General features: G+C 40.2%; 1 protein-coding gene across 1 annotated transcript; it reads right to left on the minus strand.

Moving 5' to 3' along the window:
* Positions 1-1881: 1881 nt before the first annotated feature.
* Positions 1882-15846, minus strand: arl6ip6 (ADP-ribosylation factor-like 6 interacting protein 6). The gene is made up of 4 exons (XM_072683709.1): positions 15269-15846; positions 13403-13456; positions 13182-13314; positions 1882-5841 (listed from the first exon to the last, which is right to left on the minus strand). The coding sequence occupies exons 1-4, from the start codon at positions 15528-15530 to the stop codon at positions 5748-5750; spliced, it is 543 nt and encodes a 180-aa protein (XP_072539810.1). The 5' UTR covers positions 15531-15846; the 3' UTR covers positions 1882-5747.
* Positions 15847-20769: the final 4923 nt, after the last annotated feature.

Raw genomic sequence — 20769 nt, forward strand, 5'->3', positions numbered from 1 at the left:
AAAGCAGGTTGACCACTGATTTCAGAAGAAACAATGAATGAGCAAGTGTCCCAATATTTTTGTCCGTATAATTACTGGGTGAGGTACAAACTATACAAATTATTGAATTATTTTAGAAGTAATGATAGAAAGTTCTGACAGGCTTTGTAAATTACACCAAAATGCTTAAAAGGTTCTAGCTGTTAACATGTAAGGTATATACTCCTATTTTGTATAAATAAAGAGGGCATTCCAAGAGATTCCAATAGGTTCTAGCTAACTTACAAATGTGAGGTACAAACTCCAAAAAGCGTCCATCTTTCAGATTCTAGCTAATAAATAGGTAAGTGAGGTACTGTGTAATTATTTTACGTAAAGTGATCATTTTAATGATCTTTTTAAATTATACAATTATAAAGAAATGGCAAAAAGGTTCTAGTTACTACCTACAGTATATGGACAAAAGTATTGGGACACCTGCTCATTCATTATTTCTTCCAAAATCAAGAGTATTAAAGAGAGTTTATCCTGCTTTGTTGGAGTAACTGTGCCTAATTTACAGGAAAGGCTTTCTACTAGATTTTAGAGCATTGCTGTGAGGATTTGATTGCATTCAGTGACAAGAGTGTTAGTGAGGTCAGGGTGTTGGATGATCACCCCCCACCTCAACCCAAAGGAACTGGATTTGAACTGAATTTTCCATCTCTACGTAACACCCTCAAATAACTCTGGGTGGGGAGTTGGTCAGTTCACCTTTGTGTGCACTGTTCCATCCTCACTTGCTGGTTTTCATTCCATTGAAGTGATTATGCATCTCACTGCTCTTTCAGGAAAACCAACCTAGAGGCGACAAAATGAAAAGGCGTCAAACCAAATGCTTTCATATTGACTGCCACTCATAGCAGCATCTGAACGCAGTTCTCTGAAACACTGCCGCTTCAGGTCACAATACAATGGGTGTAATAACCAGTAAGCGCCAGAGTACTGAAGAAGCCAATTCTATTAAACGACTGCTGTGTTTTCCACAGAACTCGTTTGAATGCACATTATTATTTGCACGATGCCGAGTGTCTCTAGAGAAGTATTTAAAAGCAGTGGCTCATCATTTATTCATAGACAGTGGCATGCGAAGGTCTGGGCCTCCTCTGGTCAAAATGTCGGTTTCTGTGAATAGCTAAGCGAGTCAAAGATGACCTGATTTTCAAAAGGCCTCAAGTTTTAGACATTTCTTAAATATTTCAAGCAGGATTACTTTTTTTATTTCCATCTTTAACAGTAATAAAATAATAAAAAGGAAACAGGTCAGGAAGTTCAGGCTTGTTTAGATGTTCCCTTAAAAACGTCTGAATTTCGTGGTGAGGATGCAGGAATGGTGCTGATTTTTTGTAAATGTCATATTTAGACACAGTTTAACAGCGCACCACTACTCCAGAGTCTTCCTAAAAGTCTTTTGCAGACAAACAGGGGTTTTAATCTGCCTTTCTAGCAATTGTACAAGCAGTTTTCTCTGAAGACTTATTTTTGGTCTTCCAGACCACACTGAAAACCTGCATCATTTTTGTTATTTCTCAGTGACATTACTTACTGCCCACAAACTGAGAAAACTGCAACCTGAAACCACTCTGCTAGCTTTCTCCTGCTTTGGCACCAGTTAGTTTAATTTTCAATAGACATTAGCTGCTTAGAGAAAGCAAAGGCTACTGCTCAGAAGGGGTCAAAGTATTTATAAAGGTTTGAAATTTGCATTACCCTATTTTCCTAATAATGACTGTGAACAGGCCATAGCCCTAACAAGCTGATGAAGGTCTGAGACCTTGACTATTACATGCCGCTGTACATGATGCAATTAGTTTCTAGAAAAAAACAACAAAAAAAAACAATGAAATCAAACTGAAAACCATGTTGTAATACCAGTTTATTTATATTAGACTTGATGTCATACATTAATACATTAAAGCAGTCCCTGATTCTGCATATCTATGTCAGAATATGGCATGATGCTCAATGTGGGGAATGACTAGATCAGTGTTTTTCATCCCTGAGTGTTCCAGTGCCATCATACTGACTATAAAGTTAAGACAAATAAAAACAATAAACCACAGCAGATAAAATTATTGCATATCTGACCATAAACAAAACATTACTTGGAGTGGTTAGAGAAAAAAAAAAAAAAAACACAACACAAAACCTTCCCCCCCAAACCTCCCAAAATGTCTTGATCAACCAATAAATATTTGATGCAATAAGTGATGTAAGCTTATGCCTTGCCAATTAGCACTGTGCACCCTGCCCACTTAAATGATCCCACACTTGCCTCGAACCATGTCAAACTCAAATTGTCTTGCATATGTGGTTTCTGATACTCTGCTATACTGTTATCAATACAAATAGACAAACATACAGAAAATTAAATGCTACCTCAGATATCAGAGAGCTAAAACAAATCAACTCCAGTGCACTCCTGACACAAATCTATACTGAGACAGCAAACACTGGGATGTGATATTAGCTGTATTTCTTCTTCTAAGGGTAGTGTTTAAATAGTTTGAATGCCACTGTACATCTTTCAAAGGCCATTTAAAGAAGTGCTTAAATTAAAGACAGCTAATTTGAAAGCTTTAGTAGGGTTTAAAGAAGAAATATCAGATTATTGCCAATATTATGATGAATATTGATCAAAAAGGTTTTTTAATATTGGTTTATGCTTTGGCTTGTCAGCATCAATCTTTCTAGATAACAGTAGGTCACAGTATCAGAAACAACATGTGATTAATGGCAACAGTTTACAGTCCCATACATTCTAGATATTAATCAGTTAAGTGTGAGACAGTGTAGTGCTGTGTAATTATTTTTCACCTACAAAAAAACTAAACAAAACAAAAAACTCAATCTGGGCTGTAAATCATCATGTAAATTGTTCTACTGGGTCTTTAATGTTCACTGATTTCTTGCTTAAACATCTGACAATCACTAGAACCTCCATAGTATTCCAGTGCAGATTTGTTGTTGTTTAGTTTAGTAGCATTATGTTAACAAACATAATATTCAGTAATTTGGAGTTTGTACCTTATAAATGTATTCATAGAGAAAGTATTCAGACCCCTTTTATTGTTGAATACTTCAGCATGTTGTGGATTGGAATGGATATGATGCCATGTTATCAATCTTCACCAAATGACAGGAGTTGAATTAGAAAATAAAATCTCTTATTCACAAACGTATTCAGACATTTTGCTGTGGCACACCTAATTGTGGTCAGGTGCATCATTTTTGCTTTAATTATCCTTGATGTGTGTCTAGAGTTTCAGCCTTAACCATCAACACAACAACGAGCCGAAGCCTACAGACAAAACACAGCACATTTTTTACCCCTGGGATTGTTCACTCTGAGAGTTCGGCACGTTTGTTCAAGCATGAGAGGTGTTTTCAAGCCTGGCTCTCTGGAAATTGGTGGTCTGGGGTTCGCTTCAAGCGGACTCTGGGGCGTGGAGTATATCCGCTCCCGGTGCCACGTGTGGGGTTACATGATTGGTTCATATAGTTATATGACTGCTTTGACTGCTATGGCTAAAATGACTAATGGGATAAACTGCCCAAAATTCAGGTGAATTCAATGAAGACTTACAGCTGTATTAGCCACCAAAGGGGTTTCTATACAGAACTGAATAAAGGGTCTGAATACTTTTGTAAATATGTATTATGGGTGATTAAGTGTAGACTGGGGTAAAAGTGGCGTCTATATAAAAATACATAACACAAGTGTGCAACAAATAAAGGGGTCTGGATACTATACAGAAAAAAAATAGAACTTAAGGGAGAGTAAAACAAACAAAAAGAAAGGTTTTATCAAACAATTATATTGAGATGAAAGGAATAACTGTGTAAATGTGTTTTTTTGCTGAACTATTCCTTTAAGTACAGAATGCAGTCTGTGAGGGTTTGAGGCACTATGGAAGATGTGATTATACAGCTGGTGTGAAAGTGATGGAGTCTCCCACAGGCATACACTTCCCACTACCAGCAAAAGCACTGTTCCTCATTATATCACATTACATACATGCAGTCTCTCAGCTTTCTTCCAAGGTAAAGGACACACAGATTAGAGGCCTGTGTTTTGTAAGCGTGGATTTTATATGCTTTTTCCTTTAGTTATTTAGATGCGAAAGCACACAAGGTTCATGTAAATTGTGCCAGATGCAGTATCTGGAAACAACAGATACAGGAGAAGGGAGCTTGCAAAACACACAAACACACGCACACGCACACGCATGCGCACACGCACACGCACACACGCGCGCACACACAGACACACACATCACTGACAGTGTTTGTGGGAGGAAAAAAACATTAGTAAGTCCCAGAGTGAACTGAGGAAACAGGGCAGTGCATTAGCGTCAACTACAATGAGTCGCTACAGGGCCTGCTAATCTAGTTTCGAACAAAAAGTAATCAAGCCCTGCTGGAGTCAAATAATTAAAGAAATACATTAAACAAATCTGTGTTCATCACTTTTTTTATGGTCATTGTATTATGAAGCTCAACATCTGCATCTTTGTGCCTTTAATAAAGCACAGTCATAAAAGGCCATGGTTCTCTGCCAAGCAGATGCATTAAAATGCACATTTCATTAATCCTAAAGCAGTTAAGTTGTGGCTATGTTGATGCACTGGCAACCCAATGATGGCCCCGATCAAAGGCCAAAAAGCACACTCTAATGCTTCACCATTGTGGTGGCAAAACATTAGCGCTGCATCAATGAATTAAAAGAGAGCAGAGCTCTTTTCAAAAACAAACACAATTAGTTGATGAAGAAATCTAAGTTTCTACTAACGTGGTTTCACCCAGAACATTGTAGTTGAGCTGCCTAGTTTAGAGAAATTATGCTTATGCGTTTCATAAACTTATCAAACTTGTGCGCTATTTAAAATGTGCTGGAGTTTTAGAATTCTAAGTTGTGGTAAATGTAACAAGATTTCAACTAAAGATGTCCCGATCTGATCCAGTGACTCAGGATCAGGGGCCAATCCAGGCCTTTTTTTAATTGGCTTTTAAGGTTCCGATCCACTTACTTTTGCTGTAGCAGAGTGCCATGTAGGCACCATTAATAGACAAGATCCTCAGCTGCTACAGACAAACTTATTTTTTCAAAAACATTTTCTGGTCTGTCTGTAGTATTTTGTTAAGGTTATTAGTCTGATGATGCAAGTTTGATACTCGGCAGTGTATTGTTATCAACTTCATAATTCAAAGGATCCAGTGACCTTCAGGAGAAGAATGTACATAGAACGTACATTCTTAGTTTTTTTTTATGTCACCAATTGATGCCACCAATGGCATCAATTGTCAAAATTGTTCCTGCTCATTATTGCAAGGGGGGTGGGGGTTGGGCTGAACCGGCTTGGGCGGTTGTTGGTTACTGTTACATGACAAAATTGATAAAATTAACACTTTTGCTTTTTACAACTTACAACTTTACAAATGTTAAATACTACATCAAACTATGATTTAAAAAAAAAAGTGTGGAAAGTTGACTTTTCTCATTATATGGGCCTTTCATTATACGCTGCTCTGCTGTCGAGAACTGACAGATCTGCTCTATAGGCTCTGCTGTCAAAACATTATTACATAACAGCATTGTGCTTTAACACTGTAAAAAAATAAGGCTTGTTCCATTCAACAAAACAGTTCACCTATACATTAGATTCTTTTTTCGAATTACTCAAACACTGCTGATGATGGTGTCAGGAAGCTGAAGTTGCATTTGCATTTTAGGTAAGATACCAGATGACCGTCAGCGCAGCCACTATGCCGTTGAGAATGGCCATGCTGTAGCCCATGTGAAAGGAGTGGCCCGTCATCTTTCTGCAAAACAGAAAGACACACGCGTTTAATTAATTCATCAAACCAATAGCCTCCATCTCACTTACCCTGTGAGCAGTTTTATACCGCTCAATAGACCTGCTGCATTGTGTGGCACCTGAGCCTGATGTATGGAGTCGTTCACTCAATATGTCTGCCTAACTACATGGTGTCTGAGTGCAGGATAGGGAATTAAACAGCGTGAGGAACAAGCTGAACTCATTCTAGGAACAATGTATAGAGCACGGGTTTATGTATCGATCCCATCAGCTGGCTATAGCTGTGCGAGTTGAGCAGTGTATTCAGTGGCCTGTAAACCGTGAGTAGAAGATCATAAAAACACCATTATGAAGCATCCTGGTGTCCCATGATACCACTTTGAGTCTTGATAATGGGCAATCTGGCTAATGCTTTTAGAAGAGCAGGCTTCGCTCTCGAAGGCGGTCTGTTAGATCTATAAAACTGAGTCTGGATATTAGTGCCATGATCAAAGGCTTTCTCTAATGTGCTTTCTTTTTCGTCTAATTTAGCGGTCTCCAGTTCCAAATTTTCTAAGTCTGTCTCTGTATAGCACGGCACCATCCCTACCCTGAGAGGGTGAGGACTGCGAACACAACGTGACCAACAATTTGTTTAGAATACATTGAAAAGATTTTCCACACCTGTGTCTGAGTGACCTGAGGCTTACTACTAATCACAGGTACTAACTAAAGCTGTATCAAAACAAGAGTGTGTACTGTATACATAAACAAGAACAATACAGACTTCATATAAACTCAACCAACACTGCAACACCGTCACGGAAATATGCATCTATCTGAGACAGGCATAACTTTTCCCAGCAGTACAGCCCATATAACTAGGTGATAATAACAATTTATAACAACATAACAATATAAAAAATATCACCAGTAAGCAACACAGGGGGTGGGGGCTTCTCAGTCTTCTCAAAATGGGCTATGCTCATCCATGCCTCCAATCTTAATGCATAGCTTGGTGTAGTGTTGGTATAGTGGGTGTTTATTGCTACAGCAATAGTGTAAGGGATCCTAACACCTAATGTTACTAGGGCTGCCACAATTATTGAGAGCCAACACATCATTTTAACATTTTTTTCTTTTTTCTTTTTAAATTACTTAGGTTTTAGGACTAAAACACTTTTACCACAGTTTAAATAACAAATGCTTTTCCTCATTACTACTACATAACTGATCAGCCGGTCAGCCGTTTCCGGCTCCAATCTAGTCTACTCCACTCAAAGCTGAACCTGAAATTAGCATGAAACAAAAAAGGCAAAGGACAGTTTTAAAAGCATACCACAGCAGCAGTCGTGTGATGCACAAGCACAGATATGAAAACAGCAGATATGAACTAGTAAACCAGTGACTTTGGCATTGCCCCCGCTGGCCTGCTCTGAGTCTAGTACTGCATTCTTGATGCACTGTGAAGTAGTGAACTCAATCACTCAATAAGCATCTGGATACTTTTGGATGTAGAGAATATCTGCAGTACCAATAAATCTTAATTCTTAATTCTGGCTAAACTTCAGAGTACAGCTTTTCTGGTCTTGGAGCCCATTTACCCGTTGCAATCTGACACATTCACTTCAATTTTAAAAGCTTGTTAATTAGCTGACTGGTTGGATCAGGGTTGTTGAGAGCAAGTGAAACACTAAAAACATGCATGGAAGAGGGTGCTGCAAGACCAGGGATGAGACCCACAGATTTGCAGAGACAGACCACAAAAACAACAGAGACACTGTTTGTAGGGTCTCTGATCTTTTCGATCTACCAGCCAAGCAGCAAAGCTAAAAAGTATCACTGCCCCATTGGAAATAAGGCTGAATGTGTTCTTCCAGATGTTCATGGAACAGATGGCACATGGCATAATTTATCTCAAGCCACAGGTGCTTTGTAGACTACTACCCCCCCTACGCCCTCCCACTCCCCTTGGGAGCCTTCAAAGGCTTACATAATGAACCCAACACACCACAAAGAACTCTATGGCAAGTTCGCAATAAGAAATAAAAGACCCAAGGACTACAGGCTGTGGACTACTTAAGTCACTTCGGGATAACTCCTACAGTTTGGGCTATTTTCTGCACAGTGCACACGATATGTGCCAGGGTGTATGAATAGCAAACCAAGAAGTCATAGATATCTGAACGGCTAAATGCCCAATTAGACAGTGGGGGGGGGAAAGTATGGTTCACTGCCTAACTGGATCGGCCAGGACTGTACCTAATGCATGTCTTGAATTCCTGCGTTGTTTCTTGGGTCAGCCTAAGGGCATTTTCTGTGCTAAATGGCCATATTGTTCAAGGTCTTCTCTCACATTTATGTTACAGAACTGTGCTATTTCCAAGAAAAAAAAACATGCTCTGATAATGCGCCATTCGCCTGACTTATTTTTATATAGCTGACACAAAGCAAACAAATAAAGAATTCAATTTATGAACACAGTGGTCAAAGAGTAACCTTGACTGGGAACAGTACCAGGCAGAACGGAACACAGATTATTAGAAGGACTCAAGGTCTTCTATGATAAAATAGAAGGTTTCGTTTGAAAAGAAGATCTACTGGAAAAACACTGCATAAATGACATTTCATTCAACAGTAATTAAACCGCAGTGTGCCTGATCTTAAAAGACAGGAAGATTCCCACTGAACTACAGAGAAAGAGAAGTGGTTTCTATGGAAACAAAGTCAGAGGCCTATTAAAATCTAATACCACAGCTCCAAGACAACAAAACGAATAACTCCCCTAATGCCTCCCATCTGCTTTATAAAAGCACTGGGGACCAAATCTAAACGCATAATTGCTACAAAATCAATAAGACAAAAACAAACAGATGTGTGAAGACAGTGATTCTTCACCAAGACGAATCTTCTCAGTTCTGCACTCAGAACTGTGCCCTCTTTGGCTCTCTGCCCAGGCTTCAGATTCAAGACAGGCGCACCACTACGCTGGGACATCTGCGTGGCTGTATGCTGGAGTAAGAGAACAGGCGGGCGCAGTCAGGGTCAGTCGATAGACACCCATCCGGCCAGTAGCTGGTCGATAGGCTGTTATCGCTCCAAGCTGTGTGCGAAGGCCGTGTTGGGCTAGACACAGGAGGAGCGGTGGTGTGTGATTAGATAACCACCTCGCACGGCGACAGAGTGACCCTGCAGTTTATCACTAGCCCCCAAGACATGATCAATGATGTTCTACCCTGTCAGCCAATCGGGAGAAGGCTGATGGGCTTAGGGCAAAGCAGAGAACACATTTTCTCCCACATGGGTGCATGCCTGCGATCCATGGACCAATGATGCTGCATGCTGCTTGTTTGCTGCATGAATTATGCCACGGTGGTTATAACACAATCCTGAGGGAAAAACCTGCCCAAAACCCATGTTACATGGGCTTGAACATGTGTAACCCCTTGACCTCTAGGGTTAATGCTCAGTTACTAATCTGAAGACATGGTGTTTAGTAATTACTCTGTATTTTGTTAAACATTACACGTTTGGGCACCCCTGGTTAAAATGTATGTAACTGAAGGAGTAGAAGATGAACTGGTCTCTAAAAGGCAGAACATTGAATGAAACATCAGGATAAATGAGTGCATTACTTTTGTTTTGTACCATTTTAGAGTGCAAGGAAGTCCCATTCAAACATTTAGGCACTCCAAAAGATCTGAGTTGAATTAACTTCTTACATTACCTGGAAAGGTCCGAAAACACTCTGACATATCAAACCTTGTGCCAAAAACCAGCAGCCATGGGCTCTTCTAAGCAGCTGCCTGACACTATGAATAATTCAAATCATGGATGCTGACAAAGGTTTATATGCATTGTCAGGTAGCTGTAACTAAGAAATTGAAGTTATCGGAAAGTTCCAGCCATCTTAAAAGAAGACCCATCTGAGAACTGTCTTTGCATATTCCTTACACTCTATTGCTACACAGCAGCACTAAACAAAACAGCAGGAGTAAGGAGGAGTGAGTGAAACAGGAAAAAATAGATTTACTTTACTTCCCTTTACTTTAGTTCTGGGTGTACAGCCAGGCAACAATCCCACAGAATGCTAACAGTGGATTATTGGACATAGAAACAAAAGACTAAGTAAAGTTCCTGGCTGGTGTACTGTAATGCCCTTCTGGTTGGATGCTCGTATAAATCGTTAAACAAGCTCCATCTGTTTCAGAATGCAGCAGTTACAGTGCTCAGCAGAGCTCGAAAATTCCACCCTATTACTCCTATTCACCCATCCCTACACTAGTTACCTGTTGAAGTGCACATTGATTATAAAATACTACTACTGACAAAACTCTCAATGGATTGGCCCCACAGTATCTTAGTGATCTCACTGAACTCTACAACCTTGGTCAATATTGATACTTTCTTCATTATAGGATTCAGATTTTTTTTGTTGGAGATGTGGAAACTCTTTTGTACCAAGTACACCTGGTCAAGCCAGACGAATTTTGAAAACAAAATGCTGTGAACTGATAAAGTCAAAATAGAACTGATCACAAACAGCAAAGAAAAAACTTTAAACTCAAGGTGGTTTCTTCTTCCCTGAACTTCACATTTCCCCTTAAATAATGCAGCAGTGACATTCTGCTGTTGAAATGTACACAATGTAACTGCAACATCATTTAAAGTGGAATGGACAGTTCGAATTAGAAGCCAACATTAGCTTTTGTTTTGGCTGCTACCTGGTAACGCCACCACACTTATCAGTTAAAATAAAGCTGCTTTGTTTTACTTACCGAAATAATGTCACAAATTAACTTGGGGTAGTTTTTGAAAAGCAGCTAAGGATCATGTCTATTAATGGCACCTAGAGCACACCGGATGGCACTCTACTACAGTAAACGAATCGAAACCTTAAAAGTTAATACCCGATCCATTAAAAATGCCTCGGTGTGACTTGTATTTATTTGAGTCACTGGATAAGAAGGGACATCCCCCACACCTTAAAACCCCCATGGATGGCCTGAAGAGAGATAGACTGGAGTTTTCTGATTGGTCCTCACAGTTCCCTGATCTAAACAACATAGAAAATTAGTGAATAGAACTTACACAAGCTGTGCAACAAGACCAGAACTACAGACTTTCTGCAAAGAGGGTGGGGAAATGTATCACCTACAAGAACTGAAAGACTTTTAACTGCTGTAACGCTGTAAGTACACACTAATCTGTAATACCTTTGCAGATGGCATAGTGCTAATTTAGATTTTGAAAAACAAAAGTGAATTTAAATTTAAATTTGCTGAAAATATTTAATTGTTTTATAAAAGTATGGAACTGTTTTACATGTTTGAGCCATAGCAGAAGCTGTGTTCACTACTTCCTAATGTAAAAAAATGTCTCATTTGTCCAAACCTTTGCAAAACACTGTATTTATCAGGAACAGATGAGGTTAAAGTGAGACGTGATCTACTCAATCAGAACCACACGTTTTGTTCCACCGTAACTGGGGCAACACTGATGCAGGTCATCAAAGAGTGCCGTCGCTGCGGCTGTTGCCCCGCACCATTTTTCCAACTCATCTATCAGGGCTCTCAGAACTTTCCTAATGCTGTAGCATTCTCTCCCCATCCCATTCGATACTGGTCCTTCTCCATCTGTCATAATTCAGCCAGTAAACAAGACCATATTTCAGCGCTCTGGTCAGTTGTGAAAGGGTCAAGTGATGCTCCCGTTGAATGCTAAGCTCGAAGCTCAGTCAGGCACAGTGCTTAATGGCATGTTAAATGAGCCCTAAGTGTTTCCCTCGTTTCCTAGTCTCGGCTCCAGTGTTTATTTGCCTCTCTGGTGGCACGAGATACCTCTGGCTGGCAAAGATGGCAGGTGGGGCACAGGAGTTCATCCCTGATGAAGTCCCTCAAACTGCTGCTGCCTAGTTGTTTATTCTTGATATTAAAATGCTTATTTATACCATTTAGAAACAAACTGTGTTAGGAATCTGGTCTTTATCCCAAAGTAGTAACAAGGGGGATGTGTTGTAATTAGAGCTGTGTGTTATCTAAACATAACGCAGGCCAGAAATGTGCAATATGACAATATTTTATTGTACTAAATGTTGTTGGTGATAAACAGAATATTGTAGAAATCATCAGTATTGACCAACTTCATGATTTTAATTACAGGGAGCATTGTTAGTCCTGCTTAATTGGCTGTAGTGAATAAAAATTACTGCAATCCATTTTGTATATCACCCATTTCTAGTACAGGCAGCTTGTCTACTAGACATGGGCAACAGGACAATCAGATATCGGTGATGATTGACAGTTTACAAGGACACTACTTAAGAGGTGGTAATTACAATGTTAGGAAAGAGAAATGATGGAGAAATAGAGATGATTTTTGAATAGCTTACAAAGTAATATTAAATGGTATGTACAAGTAAATATTGATTGCCTTAACCTATTAAAACAGTCAATTATAATATTAGCAGAGTGCACTTGCTTGCATAGACTAAATGTAAAGATTTTTAAAATATTGTTTTATTGAATACATGCCTACTATAACAGTAAATTGTAGTATTATTATTTACAGTGTCTCCTGGGGCAAAAATCAAGTATCCCTTCATTAAATAACTTGACTAAAGACTCCTTTCCAACTTTGCCACCCCTTTGCGTTCTCTCTCAACGTCTTCATGTCCTAGGAAAGCTTTTGAGGCCGAGGTGGAAAAGGCGCTCAGCCATGTTTGAAGGAGCTTGAAGCATCACTAAATCCCACCAGGTCAATTTTGTGGAGATTTTGAATGTTCGGCTGGGCTCTAGTATTGGGGTTGCATGATGGAAACCAATTACAGGAAAATTGCTTTTCTGTTCTCGTCGCAGCCCCCCCTGTGAGCTCCCGCCCGAGCAGGTCCGACTGGCATGAAGAAACAAGACTAATGTTCTATTTTACCAGCTGACATGCAGCCTGTGAGCTTACAGCTAACAGCGAAATGAGAAAAATGGCTGAATAACTCCCAAATCTGGGGAACCGTCACGACAGCATATTACAACACCCCTCTAGTCCCTATCTCAGCTATTACACTGATGCTGTGCAGTGCTATCTATTCTGGAAAAATGGAGTTATTCGCACAGCTAGTCACAGATCAATGCCGACCAGGAGTAAAAAGACCTGAATACATTACAGACTAGGAGGAAAGTAAGCAGACTTCCTGAATTCTGCCTCAATCCATATGTCGCACTGTTTGACATGACTTTTCAATTCTAGCAGACAGCATGAATTGTAGGCAGAATTTTGAGACAAATTGGTATGGACCTGGTTTAATGAGTCATTTGAATATTCAAATATAGGTTGTAGGGGAAGGTGAGGTGTTAGGTGAACTAAATTTACCTGAGTTTTGCTGGAGAAAGTGGGGTAGGAGGAAACATCCCAGGCTCAAAGGAGTCAAAGTAGGTAAGAGTCCAGGAGAAGCTGCAACACAGCACTCCAGCCACGGAAGAAAGTACCAGCATACTCCAAAAGCCTGGAAACAGAATGTAGCACAAATGTTTGCCTCCAGCAGACTGGCAACCTCAATGACTATACATAACAAACTTGTGTTTTGGACATACCTAGAAGTCTTACTTCTGCTCCATCATCTGTGGTAATTCTTTCAGCTCGTAGATCTGGAGATAAAAGAAAGCACATAATTTGATGAAGTACATAAGTTAGATTTTGTGAACTTCTCCCACACATACTAAACCTGTTCATTTAATGACAAACTGAATGAGGTGTGCTTACAGGAACAGTTCTGCAAAAAGTCAAAGTAACATGATTTATCACCAGATGCAATCAATCAGCCAGTGCATGTTTAATATATCTTTAGGTTGGAACTGGAGATGCTAGGCAAACAATGCTAACAAAGACTGAACTCAGACTATCACTAATCTCGCCTCTGCAAATACATGCTTAAAAAGTTTATTGACCTGCTCAAACCCTATCCAGATCTTCATTTGCTTCACACAGACAAACCGATGTGGTTTAGATCATAGTATGACTCCACTCCACATAACTCAAAGATGGGGTAGTGATTCTGAGTAACCAGAACCACTTTTACCTCAGCCCAACACTGTACATATTGCAGTTCAGTGGGAAAGCAAAGTAGTACTACAAGGCGGACAGCATGCAAATTATGTAGTCCCAATTCGATCATAAATCTGAAGGTGTTTCGGCATGCTTTTACCATATCTATTTATAGATATTTATATCTGGAGAATTTGTTAATACTTTTGTTTTTTAAACAAACAAAAAAAAGTTTATCATAACTTTAAGGATATGATATTGGTGACAGTCTAAGTCCAGAGTTCATTAATTGTTACCCTTGCATTTTAACATGTCTTGGCTGATCGATTGCATCTAGGGTCAGCGATAAATCTTCACTGAATTTTTCACCAAACTGTGCCAATATATCATAGCCCAGCACTAGAACAGGGCATTAAAAGGTTATTAGAAGGTTGAATAATGGATGATGGACCTGACACTAATGTTTTGTTTAAACGGGGTGATCTACAATTCTAAATGTACAGTTAACATTGCTGGATTAAATAAAAGCACTGAAATCAAACATGGGGTGGAAAAGATTTGATTATACAGATTTGACAGCATGAATTACCCATAAAAAATAAATATGGTTTGACGGCATAAATGAGAATTTCATTTGAGATTAACCACAGAGAACAGTTGTGTAGTTTATGTCCCAAAAACATACTAATATAGAAATATTAATAAAAAAATTTTTTTACCCAACTTAAAACAAGCGATTTTGCAGCTCAGTTTTTATATTTGAACTGTAATGACACATTACCAAACATAAACATTGGCTAGATGTGGTCTGAAGGTTAGAAGCCACTTTTGAACCACTACTTTTAAAAGGCCACTTTTTTTTGATCCCCTAAACTGACAGGACGCGACTGAAGTGCCTTTGAGCAAGACACCTAACCCCTAACTGTTCTACGGGCAGCTAGGAATGACCATCACTCTGGGCACATGTGCTCACTCTCCCCTAGTGTGTGTATGTATATGAGTGTTCACAGCATGGATAGGTTAAAGGATTCCTATTTATGCAACACAAACGGTGACTCAGTGGTTCTTCTCCCTTAACAGTGTTTGTACACTACATCATTTCCAGCACATTAAAGCTGGAAACTAGCACTAAATGACCACAACTGGACATTACATAGTCATCTCTGAACCTTAGTAAAACCAACAAAGCAGCAGCCCAGTGTGACCAATGAGATCCAGCACAAGCGAGCTAGCCAACACTGTAATAAAGAGGCATGTTCAATATTCAGCACCACAAACACAGCTGATGTCCTGCATGTAAACAGAACGGTGGTGGAGGTCGCAGGTACTCTTCGCCCCCAGGCAAACTGAAACAGGTAGACTGAAACGCAAAACCCATTAGTTAGCCGACTAGGCTGGCTAGTTAGGTGACATACCTTTCAAAATGATATACAGAAAGGAGACGAGAACTGCAATGAAGGAGAAAACGAAAATGCAGCACAGCATAGAACAGATACGGGCTGGCCACTGGCCGTCTCTCCAGCGTCTCTGCTGCTGTGGAGACACGAGTCGAGGTCGGGTCTTCATGCTGCTGCTCTCGCTGGAAGACGCGTTTATCGTGTTGCCGGCTCTACTGGCATGGTTATCTTCGTCTTCATCGCCCGAAAATGCGTCAGGCGCTTTAAAGACCCCCGGCATGCTGCAGAAACGCGACCGGTTATCAGCCCTAACCTCAAACTGTACGCTGTTAGCTAGCTAGCTATCAGGCTAAGCTAGCTAGCTCGTCCACTCTTGTCAGTCCTGCTTACCGAGTTCAAACTTACTAACCGCTGTTTGCAACAACCGCTTTAAACCAGTATAGCATTATCCATGTTTTATATGTGTGCACTCACATAAACCTGTTAAAACAGCGTAATGTAACAAAACTAGAAAAAAGACGACTTTCAAATCCTAGCGAGGTAGCTAACGCTAGCTATTTTCAAAACATCGCGGTTCAGGCTTCCGCGAAAAATGCCCCGCCCATCGCAGTTTTGTCCAATCCAGATGGCGCGGCGTCGTATCTCAAGCACGTGATTGCGTGAAATTTGTGTCAATCAAACTGGGTGTGAACCTACGCTCCGCAACAGTTTCGTGACACTCGAGAGGGTAATGGGGGTGATGGCCACAGACGTTGTGCAACATCCTTTCAGACGAGTTTGCTCACGTCGGGTAAAGCGTGTAATGGACCTGAAAGTTTATTAACTCGTCTGAAACTTACATGTCGCATTTGGAACGATTACATTAGTAACTGGGCAGCTCCTTTAGCGACAGACTGCTTCACCCCAAGTGTGTGAAGGAGCGGTATCGCAGGTCCTTCCTTCCTGCTGCCGTCAGACTACACAACCAGCACTGCTCCCAGCGGACCACATACACACACACTTAACTACACACACATGTTCATGTTCAGGGAATACTATGTGCAATATCCCACCCCCATGTGCAATTAAGAGTCTTTTGCTGTAGATAATATTGTTTATTGCTTTTTTAATTCTTATTTATATTGTGTATATAGTGTAAATTATTTATCCAAATTTTTGTAACTGAGTGTCCTGCTATCCCTTTCTGCTGTTACACTGTGAATTTCCCCACTGTGGGACTAATAAAGGACTATCTTATCTTATCTAGTATATTAGAATATTAGTAAGATGTAAAGGAAACATACAGTTAAATAAGGAGAGAGTGTCTCTTCATTCAAACAACAACCCCAAATTACCCAACAGAGCTATTAAACTCCCCAAACTGTTAAGGAACAGTCTTGACTCTTATATTTACACTCCCAGAAATGTTACATGCACCCAGCCCACCAGCCAAAGCCTTCTGAGGCTAAATGCAATGGCTATGGAAGAGGCGCTACAAAGACTACTAGCTGACGCTAGGCCGAACAGACTGAAAGTTCAACCTCTTCAGTTACCTAACAGCACACTATCCAGTCAGACTAGCAATAATCTATATTCTTGCTATGACTGGCCTAAACCAGCCAATTATTTCTATTTATCTTTTCACATGTCCACCCTAAAATGAAAAACAGCATGTTTCATTCTGAGGGTTTGTCGAATCCCGGTCATGCTGCTAGCCTTGGGCAGCCAGGGCCCAAAGAGAGCACAATTGGCCTTGCTCTCGTCAGGGTGGGTAGGTGGTGCTCTCTCCCTACATCCCTCCAGTGCGGTGTTGGCCGCCACTGGTGTCTGCTGGCCAGTGCATCGGAGCCGGGTGTGCGGTGCTTCCCTCCAGGCGTGTTGCTTGCCCTGTGATGTTGCATCAGCAGCAGTTCGGAAAAGAGGTGTTGGCTGGCTGCACACGTGTCGGATGAGGCGTGTGTTGGTCTTCTGTCTCACGTGTGTCGGTAGCATTGTATGCGATAGGGGAGAATACGTACAGGCTGGGTGATTGGCGATCCAAATTGAGGAGAAAATGGGTAAATAAATCTTAGAAAAAAAATTATTATTATTCATAATAATAATAATACAAAAAAATAACAGGGTTGTAACTAAGTTGGTAGAGACACATCTGAGCATTTTCACCCCAACCAAAGTCACATACTTATTATTTTTACTTGAAATACTGAACAACTGCAATCTAGTACATAATTGTACATCGCTTGCCGGTTTGGCAGTGCGAACAGTCCACGCATTTCGTTACGTGACACTGGAGAGGGTAATGGGGCTGATGGCCACAGACGTTGTGCAACATCCTTTCAGACGAGTTTGCTCACGTTGGGTAAAGCGTGTAATGGACCTGAAAGTTTATTAACTCGTCTGAAACTTACATATCGCATTTGGAACGATTACATTAGTAACCTAGTATATTAAAATATTAGTAAGATATAAAGGAAACATACAGTAAATAAGGAGAGAGAGAGTCTCTTCATTCAAATAAACACCCCAAATTACCCAACAGAGCTATTACACAAGCAAGAGGCGTTGGCTGGCTGCACATTGTATGCGATAGGGGAGAATACGTACAGGCTGGGTGATTGAGGATCCAATTTGGGGAGAAAATGGGTAAAAAAAAACTGAAATAAATAAATTAATAATAATAATAATAATAATAATAATAATTAAAAGAAAAATAACAGGGTTGTAACTAGGTTTGTAAAGACACATCTGAGCATTTTCACCCCAACCATAGTCACATACATTATTTTTACTTGAAATACTGAACAACCTCTAATCTCTAGTGCATGTATTAATTGTACATTGCTTGCTGGTTTGGCAGTACGAACAGTCCACGCATCAAGCATCATCTAAACACATTAGATTTAACTGTGGAAACGAAGCCCACAAGCAGGTGGGCTTCATTTAGCAACACAGCGGCGTGAAACTAGCAAGAGTTGTTTCAATTGTGTCTACAAAACTACAATGACCAGCAAGAGGCCTGTAGGTTTGTATCAGATACGCTAACAAGGAAAGTAACATTACATATCATAGCATTTTAAGTGTTATGAATCAATGTTAAGACCCTTAATTTCAGAAGATATGTAGGATGAGTGGGTGTCTTTTTGACATGCAGTGTTGGTTTGTGGTACTATTGCTAAGGCTGGGACTGAGAATAGACGGCACATGCCAGCCTCTGTGTGCTTAACTTAATTGAACATTTCAGCATCACTGGAAGCACTCTCAAGCTGATCTCCTCGACAAATTAAGGCCGGTAATTCCAGTGCTAAGAATGAGAATGCTGCAGTGCCTCACCACACGGTCTCACTCACTACCCGCCTGCCTGCCTGCCTGCCTGCCTGCCTGCGCTCCCTCCGCTATTTCTAAGGCGCATCCCCTTAAAGAGGAATTCTACGGATTACATAGCTAAGGTGTTTGGTGTGATACACACCCATCTAGAGAAACTTGTAGAGTTGGAATTGCTCACAGTGGTGGTGATGATGTTAGTGATGGCTCATTTCATGGAAAACTGGATTTTCCTCATTTTTAATGTATGTAGACACTGCTTCAAATTGTGCCTTTCGCACCCCAGCCCACATATGTGTCCATATATGGAAATTAAACTACTAAAACAGCCCGTTTCTAATTCAGGTTTTGTGATGTCATGAAAATCAACCTTCAGCCTACAGCAGTGTATAGATATGTCCTGTTCCTGCTAAGGTTTAAGGAGGGTTTTAACCAAGACGGCTTTTTGAATAAGACAAAAAAAAACAAAAAACAACAAAAAAAAACCACAGTCCTTATAAGTAAACAATGCAAGGCAGATAATCAGATCAGAGCTGATTAAAACATGCCAGTCTTAAAGGCACAGCAACAATACCAGCCTGTTCAGAGTGTAAAGAACGGATGGAAAATGGTCATGTCAAAATGGACTATCATGCTTCTGGTGGAAAACTGATAGTTGTGAGGGAAGCTTTCCACCTAAAATGCTTTTAGTTTAAAATATTCATGGTGGAGAGATACATGTAGGGAGTTGTAAGGCAAAATAGTCCACCGGTCAGCTCATGAAGGTAATGTATTAACATCTTAAAAAGCCTTAGCCTGCTGGAGGCCCACAAATCAATCTCTGTGAACTTCTATCAGTATATCCGAAGCATTACAAGTCCAATATAGGAAGCCAGCTTAGAATATCTGCTTTTTACTGGTTGTGCCATTTTATCTTTAATGTCTTTTAAAATATTTCTAAAAATATTTTAGTCGCATAATAATACCTTGCCTTGAAGACCCCCACCTCACAACTTACATGACTTAAAAGGATCTGCTGCTAACATCTTAATGCCTGATACCACAGGACAATCTTTAGAGGCCCTGTGAAGTCTAAGCCTCCAATGGTCAGATCTGATGTGGCTGCACATGGGGAACCTACTCAACATAAGTCAGATCGGTGTTCATTTTCTATTACTTATAAAACACAAAGGACCCAGTGTAGGTGTGCTGCTGCTGCTGCTGCTGGTGGTTTTGGTTATGTATAGTAAATAAATGCCTATTTTTGTGCTGTAGACATCATGACCCCTGGTTCCGTTCACCACCATTGTAAAGAAATGTGAGTCTCTAAGTTTTTCTGCAGTGAAGCACTGTAGCAAAACTCTCTGTATAAATGTGTTTACATCTCAAAGATTGAGTTATGCAAACATTTGAAACGTTGTTGAACTTCCCCTTTAACAGCCCTTAACCCTTTTGGCCTGTAGCATTAAGTGTACTCACGTTCTTTGTAGTAGGAGGAGAGGTCCTCTGTTTAGCTCAGCTTTATAGCCTATCCTTCAAACAATGAAAACAATGATAACAGGACAGACCTTCTGATTATTTTACATCATACACACATATAAGGAAGGTATTTCCGTTAATCAAAAGCCCACCACTGACCCACCACTTAATGTGCGACTGGCTGGTGTGTACTGGCTTTTCTGCTTCTTATACTAACTGGCTGATTTCAGTGCAGTATTTCTCAGAATTTATTCAGAATTATTAATTAGCCTACTGATTATATGAACATAAACACTGTTCTAAACACAATTTTATTTCTGGGTTCAGGAGCTCTAAATAGTGCTAAATGTGCACACACTCCTCTACTAAAGCATTACTATGTGGCCTCCTGTTGGTTTCTCTAAATGTTATTTTAATGCCCATACACTGCTACCATCTAGTGGTTGGAGCACTCAGGTGCTGCTGATGTTTTACGTCCAATACATAACACCATACACAACCACTTCTACAGAAGAGATTGATCTCAGTTATACATTACAGTTTTCAAATCGTATTGCTCACACCTCAGGTTTTCACTTCTGGAAGGTCCATACATGAAAGGTAAGCTGCAAAAACCATGCCGTAAAAATCAGGACATTTACAGTGGCATGCAAAAGTTGGGCCTGGTCATTCTATCTGTTACATGTCTGTCTACAGTTCAGTGGGTAGAAGATGGACTGATCGTTAGAAGGCATAACGTTAACAGCAAGATAGTGTATTCT

Source organism: Salminus brasiliensis, chromosome 7 (assembly GCF_030463535.1).
Source record: "Salminus brasiliensis chromosome 7, fSalBra1.hap2, whole genome shotgun sequence".
NCBI classification, from domain to species: domain Eukaryota; kingdom Metazoa; phylum Chordata; class Actinopteri; order Characiformes; family Bryconidae; genus Salminus; species Salminus brasiliensis.

Bases quoted from the DNA above. Each gene is read 5' to 3' on its own strand.
- arl6ip6 (XM_072683709.1), bottom strand. From the start codon at position 15,530: ATGCCGGGGGTCTTTAAAGCGCCTGACGCATTTTCGGGCGATGAAGAC. The intron at 13,315-13,402 runs GTATGTCCAAAA...TTCTGTTTCCAG, and splicing joins AGCAGAAGTAAGACTTCTAG to GCTTTTGGAGTATGCTGGTA. The intron at 5,842-13,181 runs GTAAATTTAGTT...TCTGTTTTGCAG, and splicing joins CTTTCTCCAGCAAAACTCAG to AAAGATGACGGGCCACTCCT.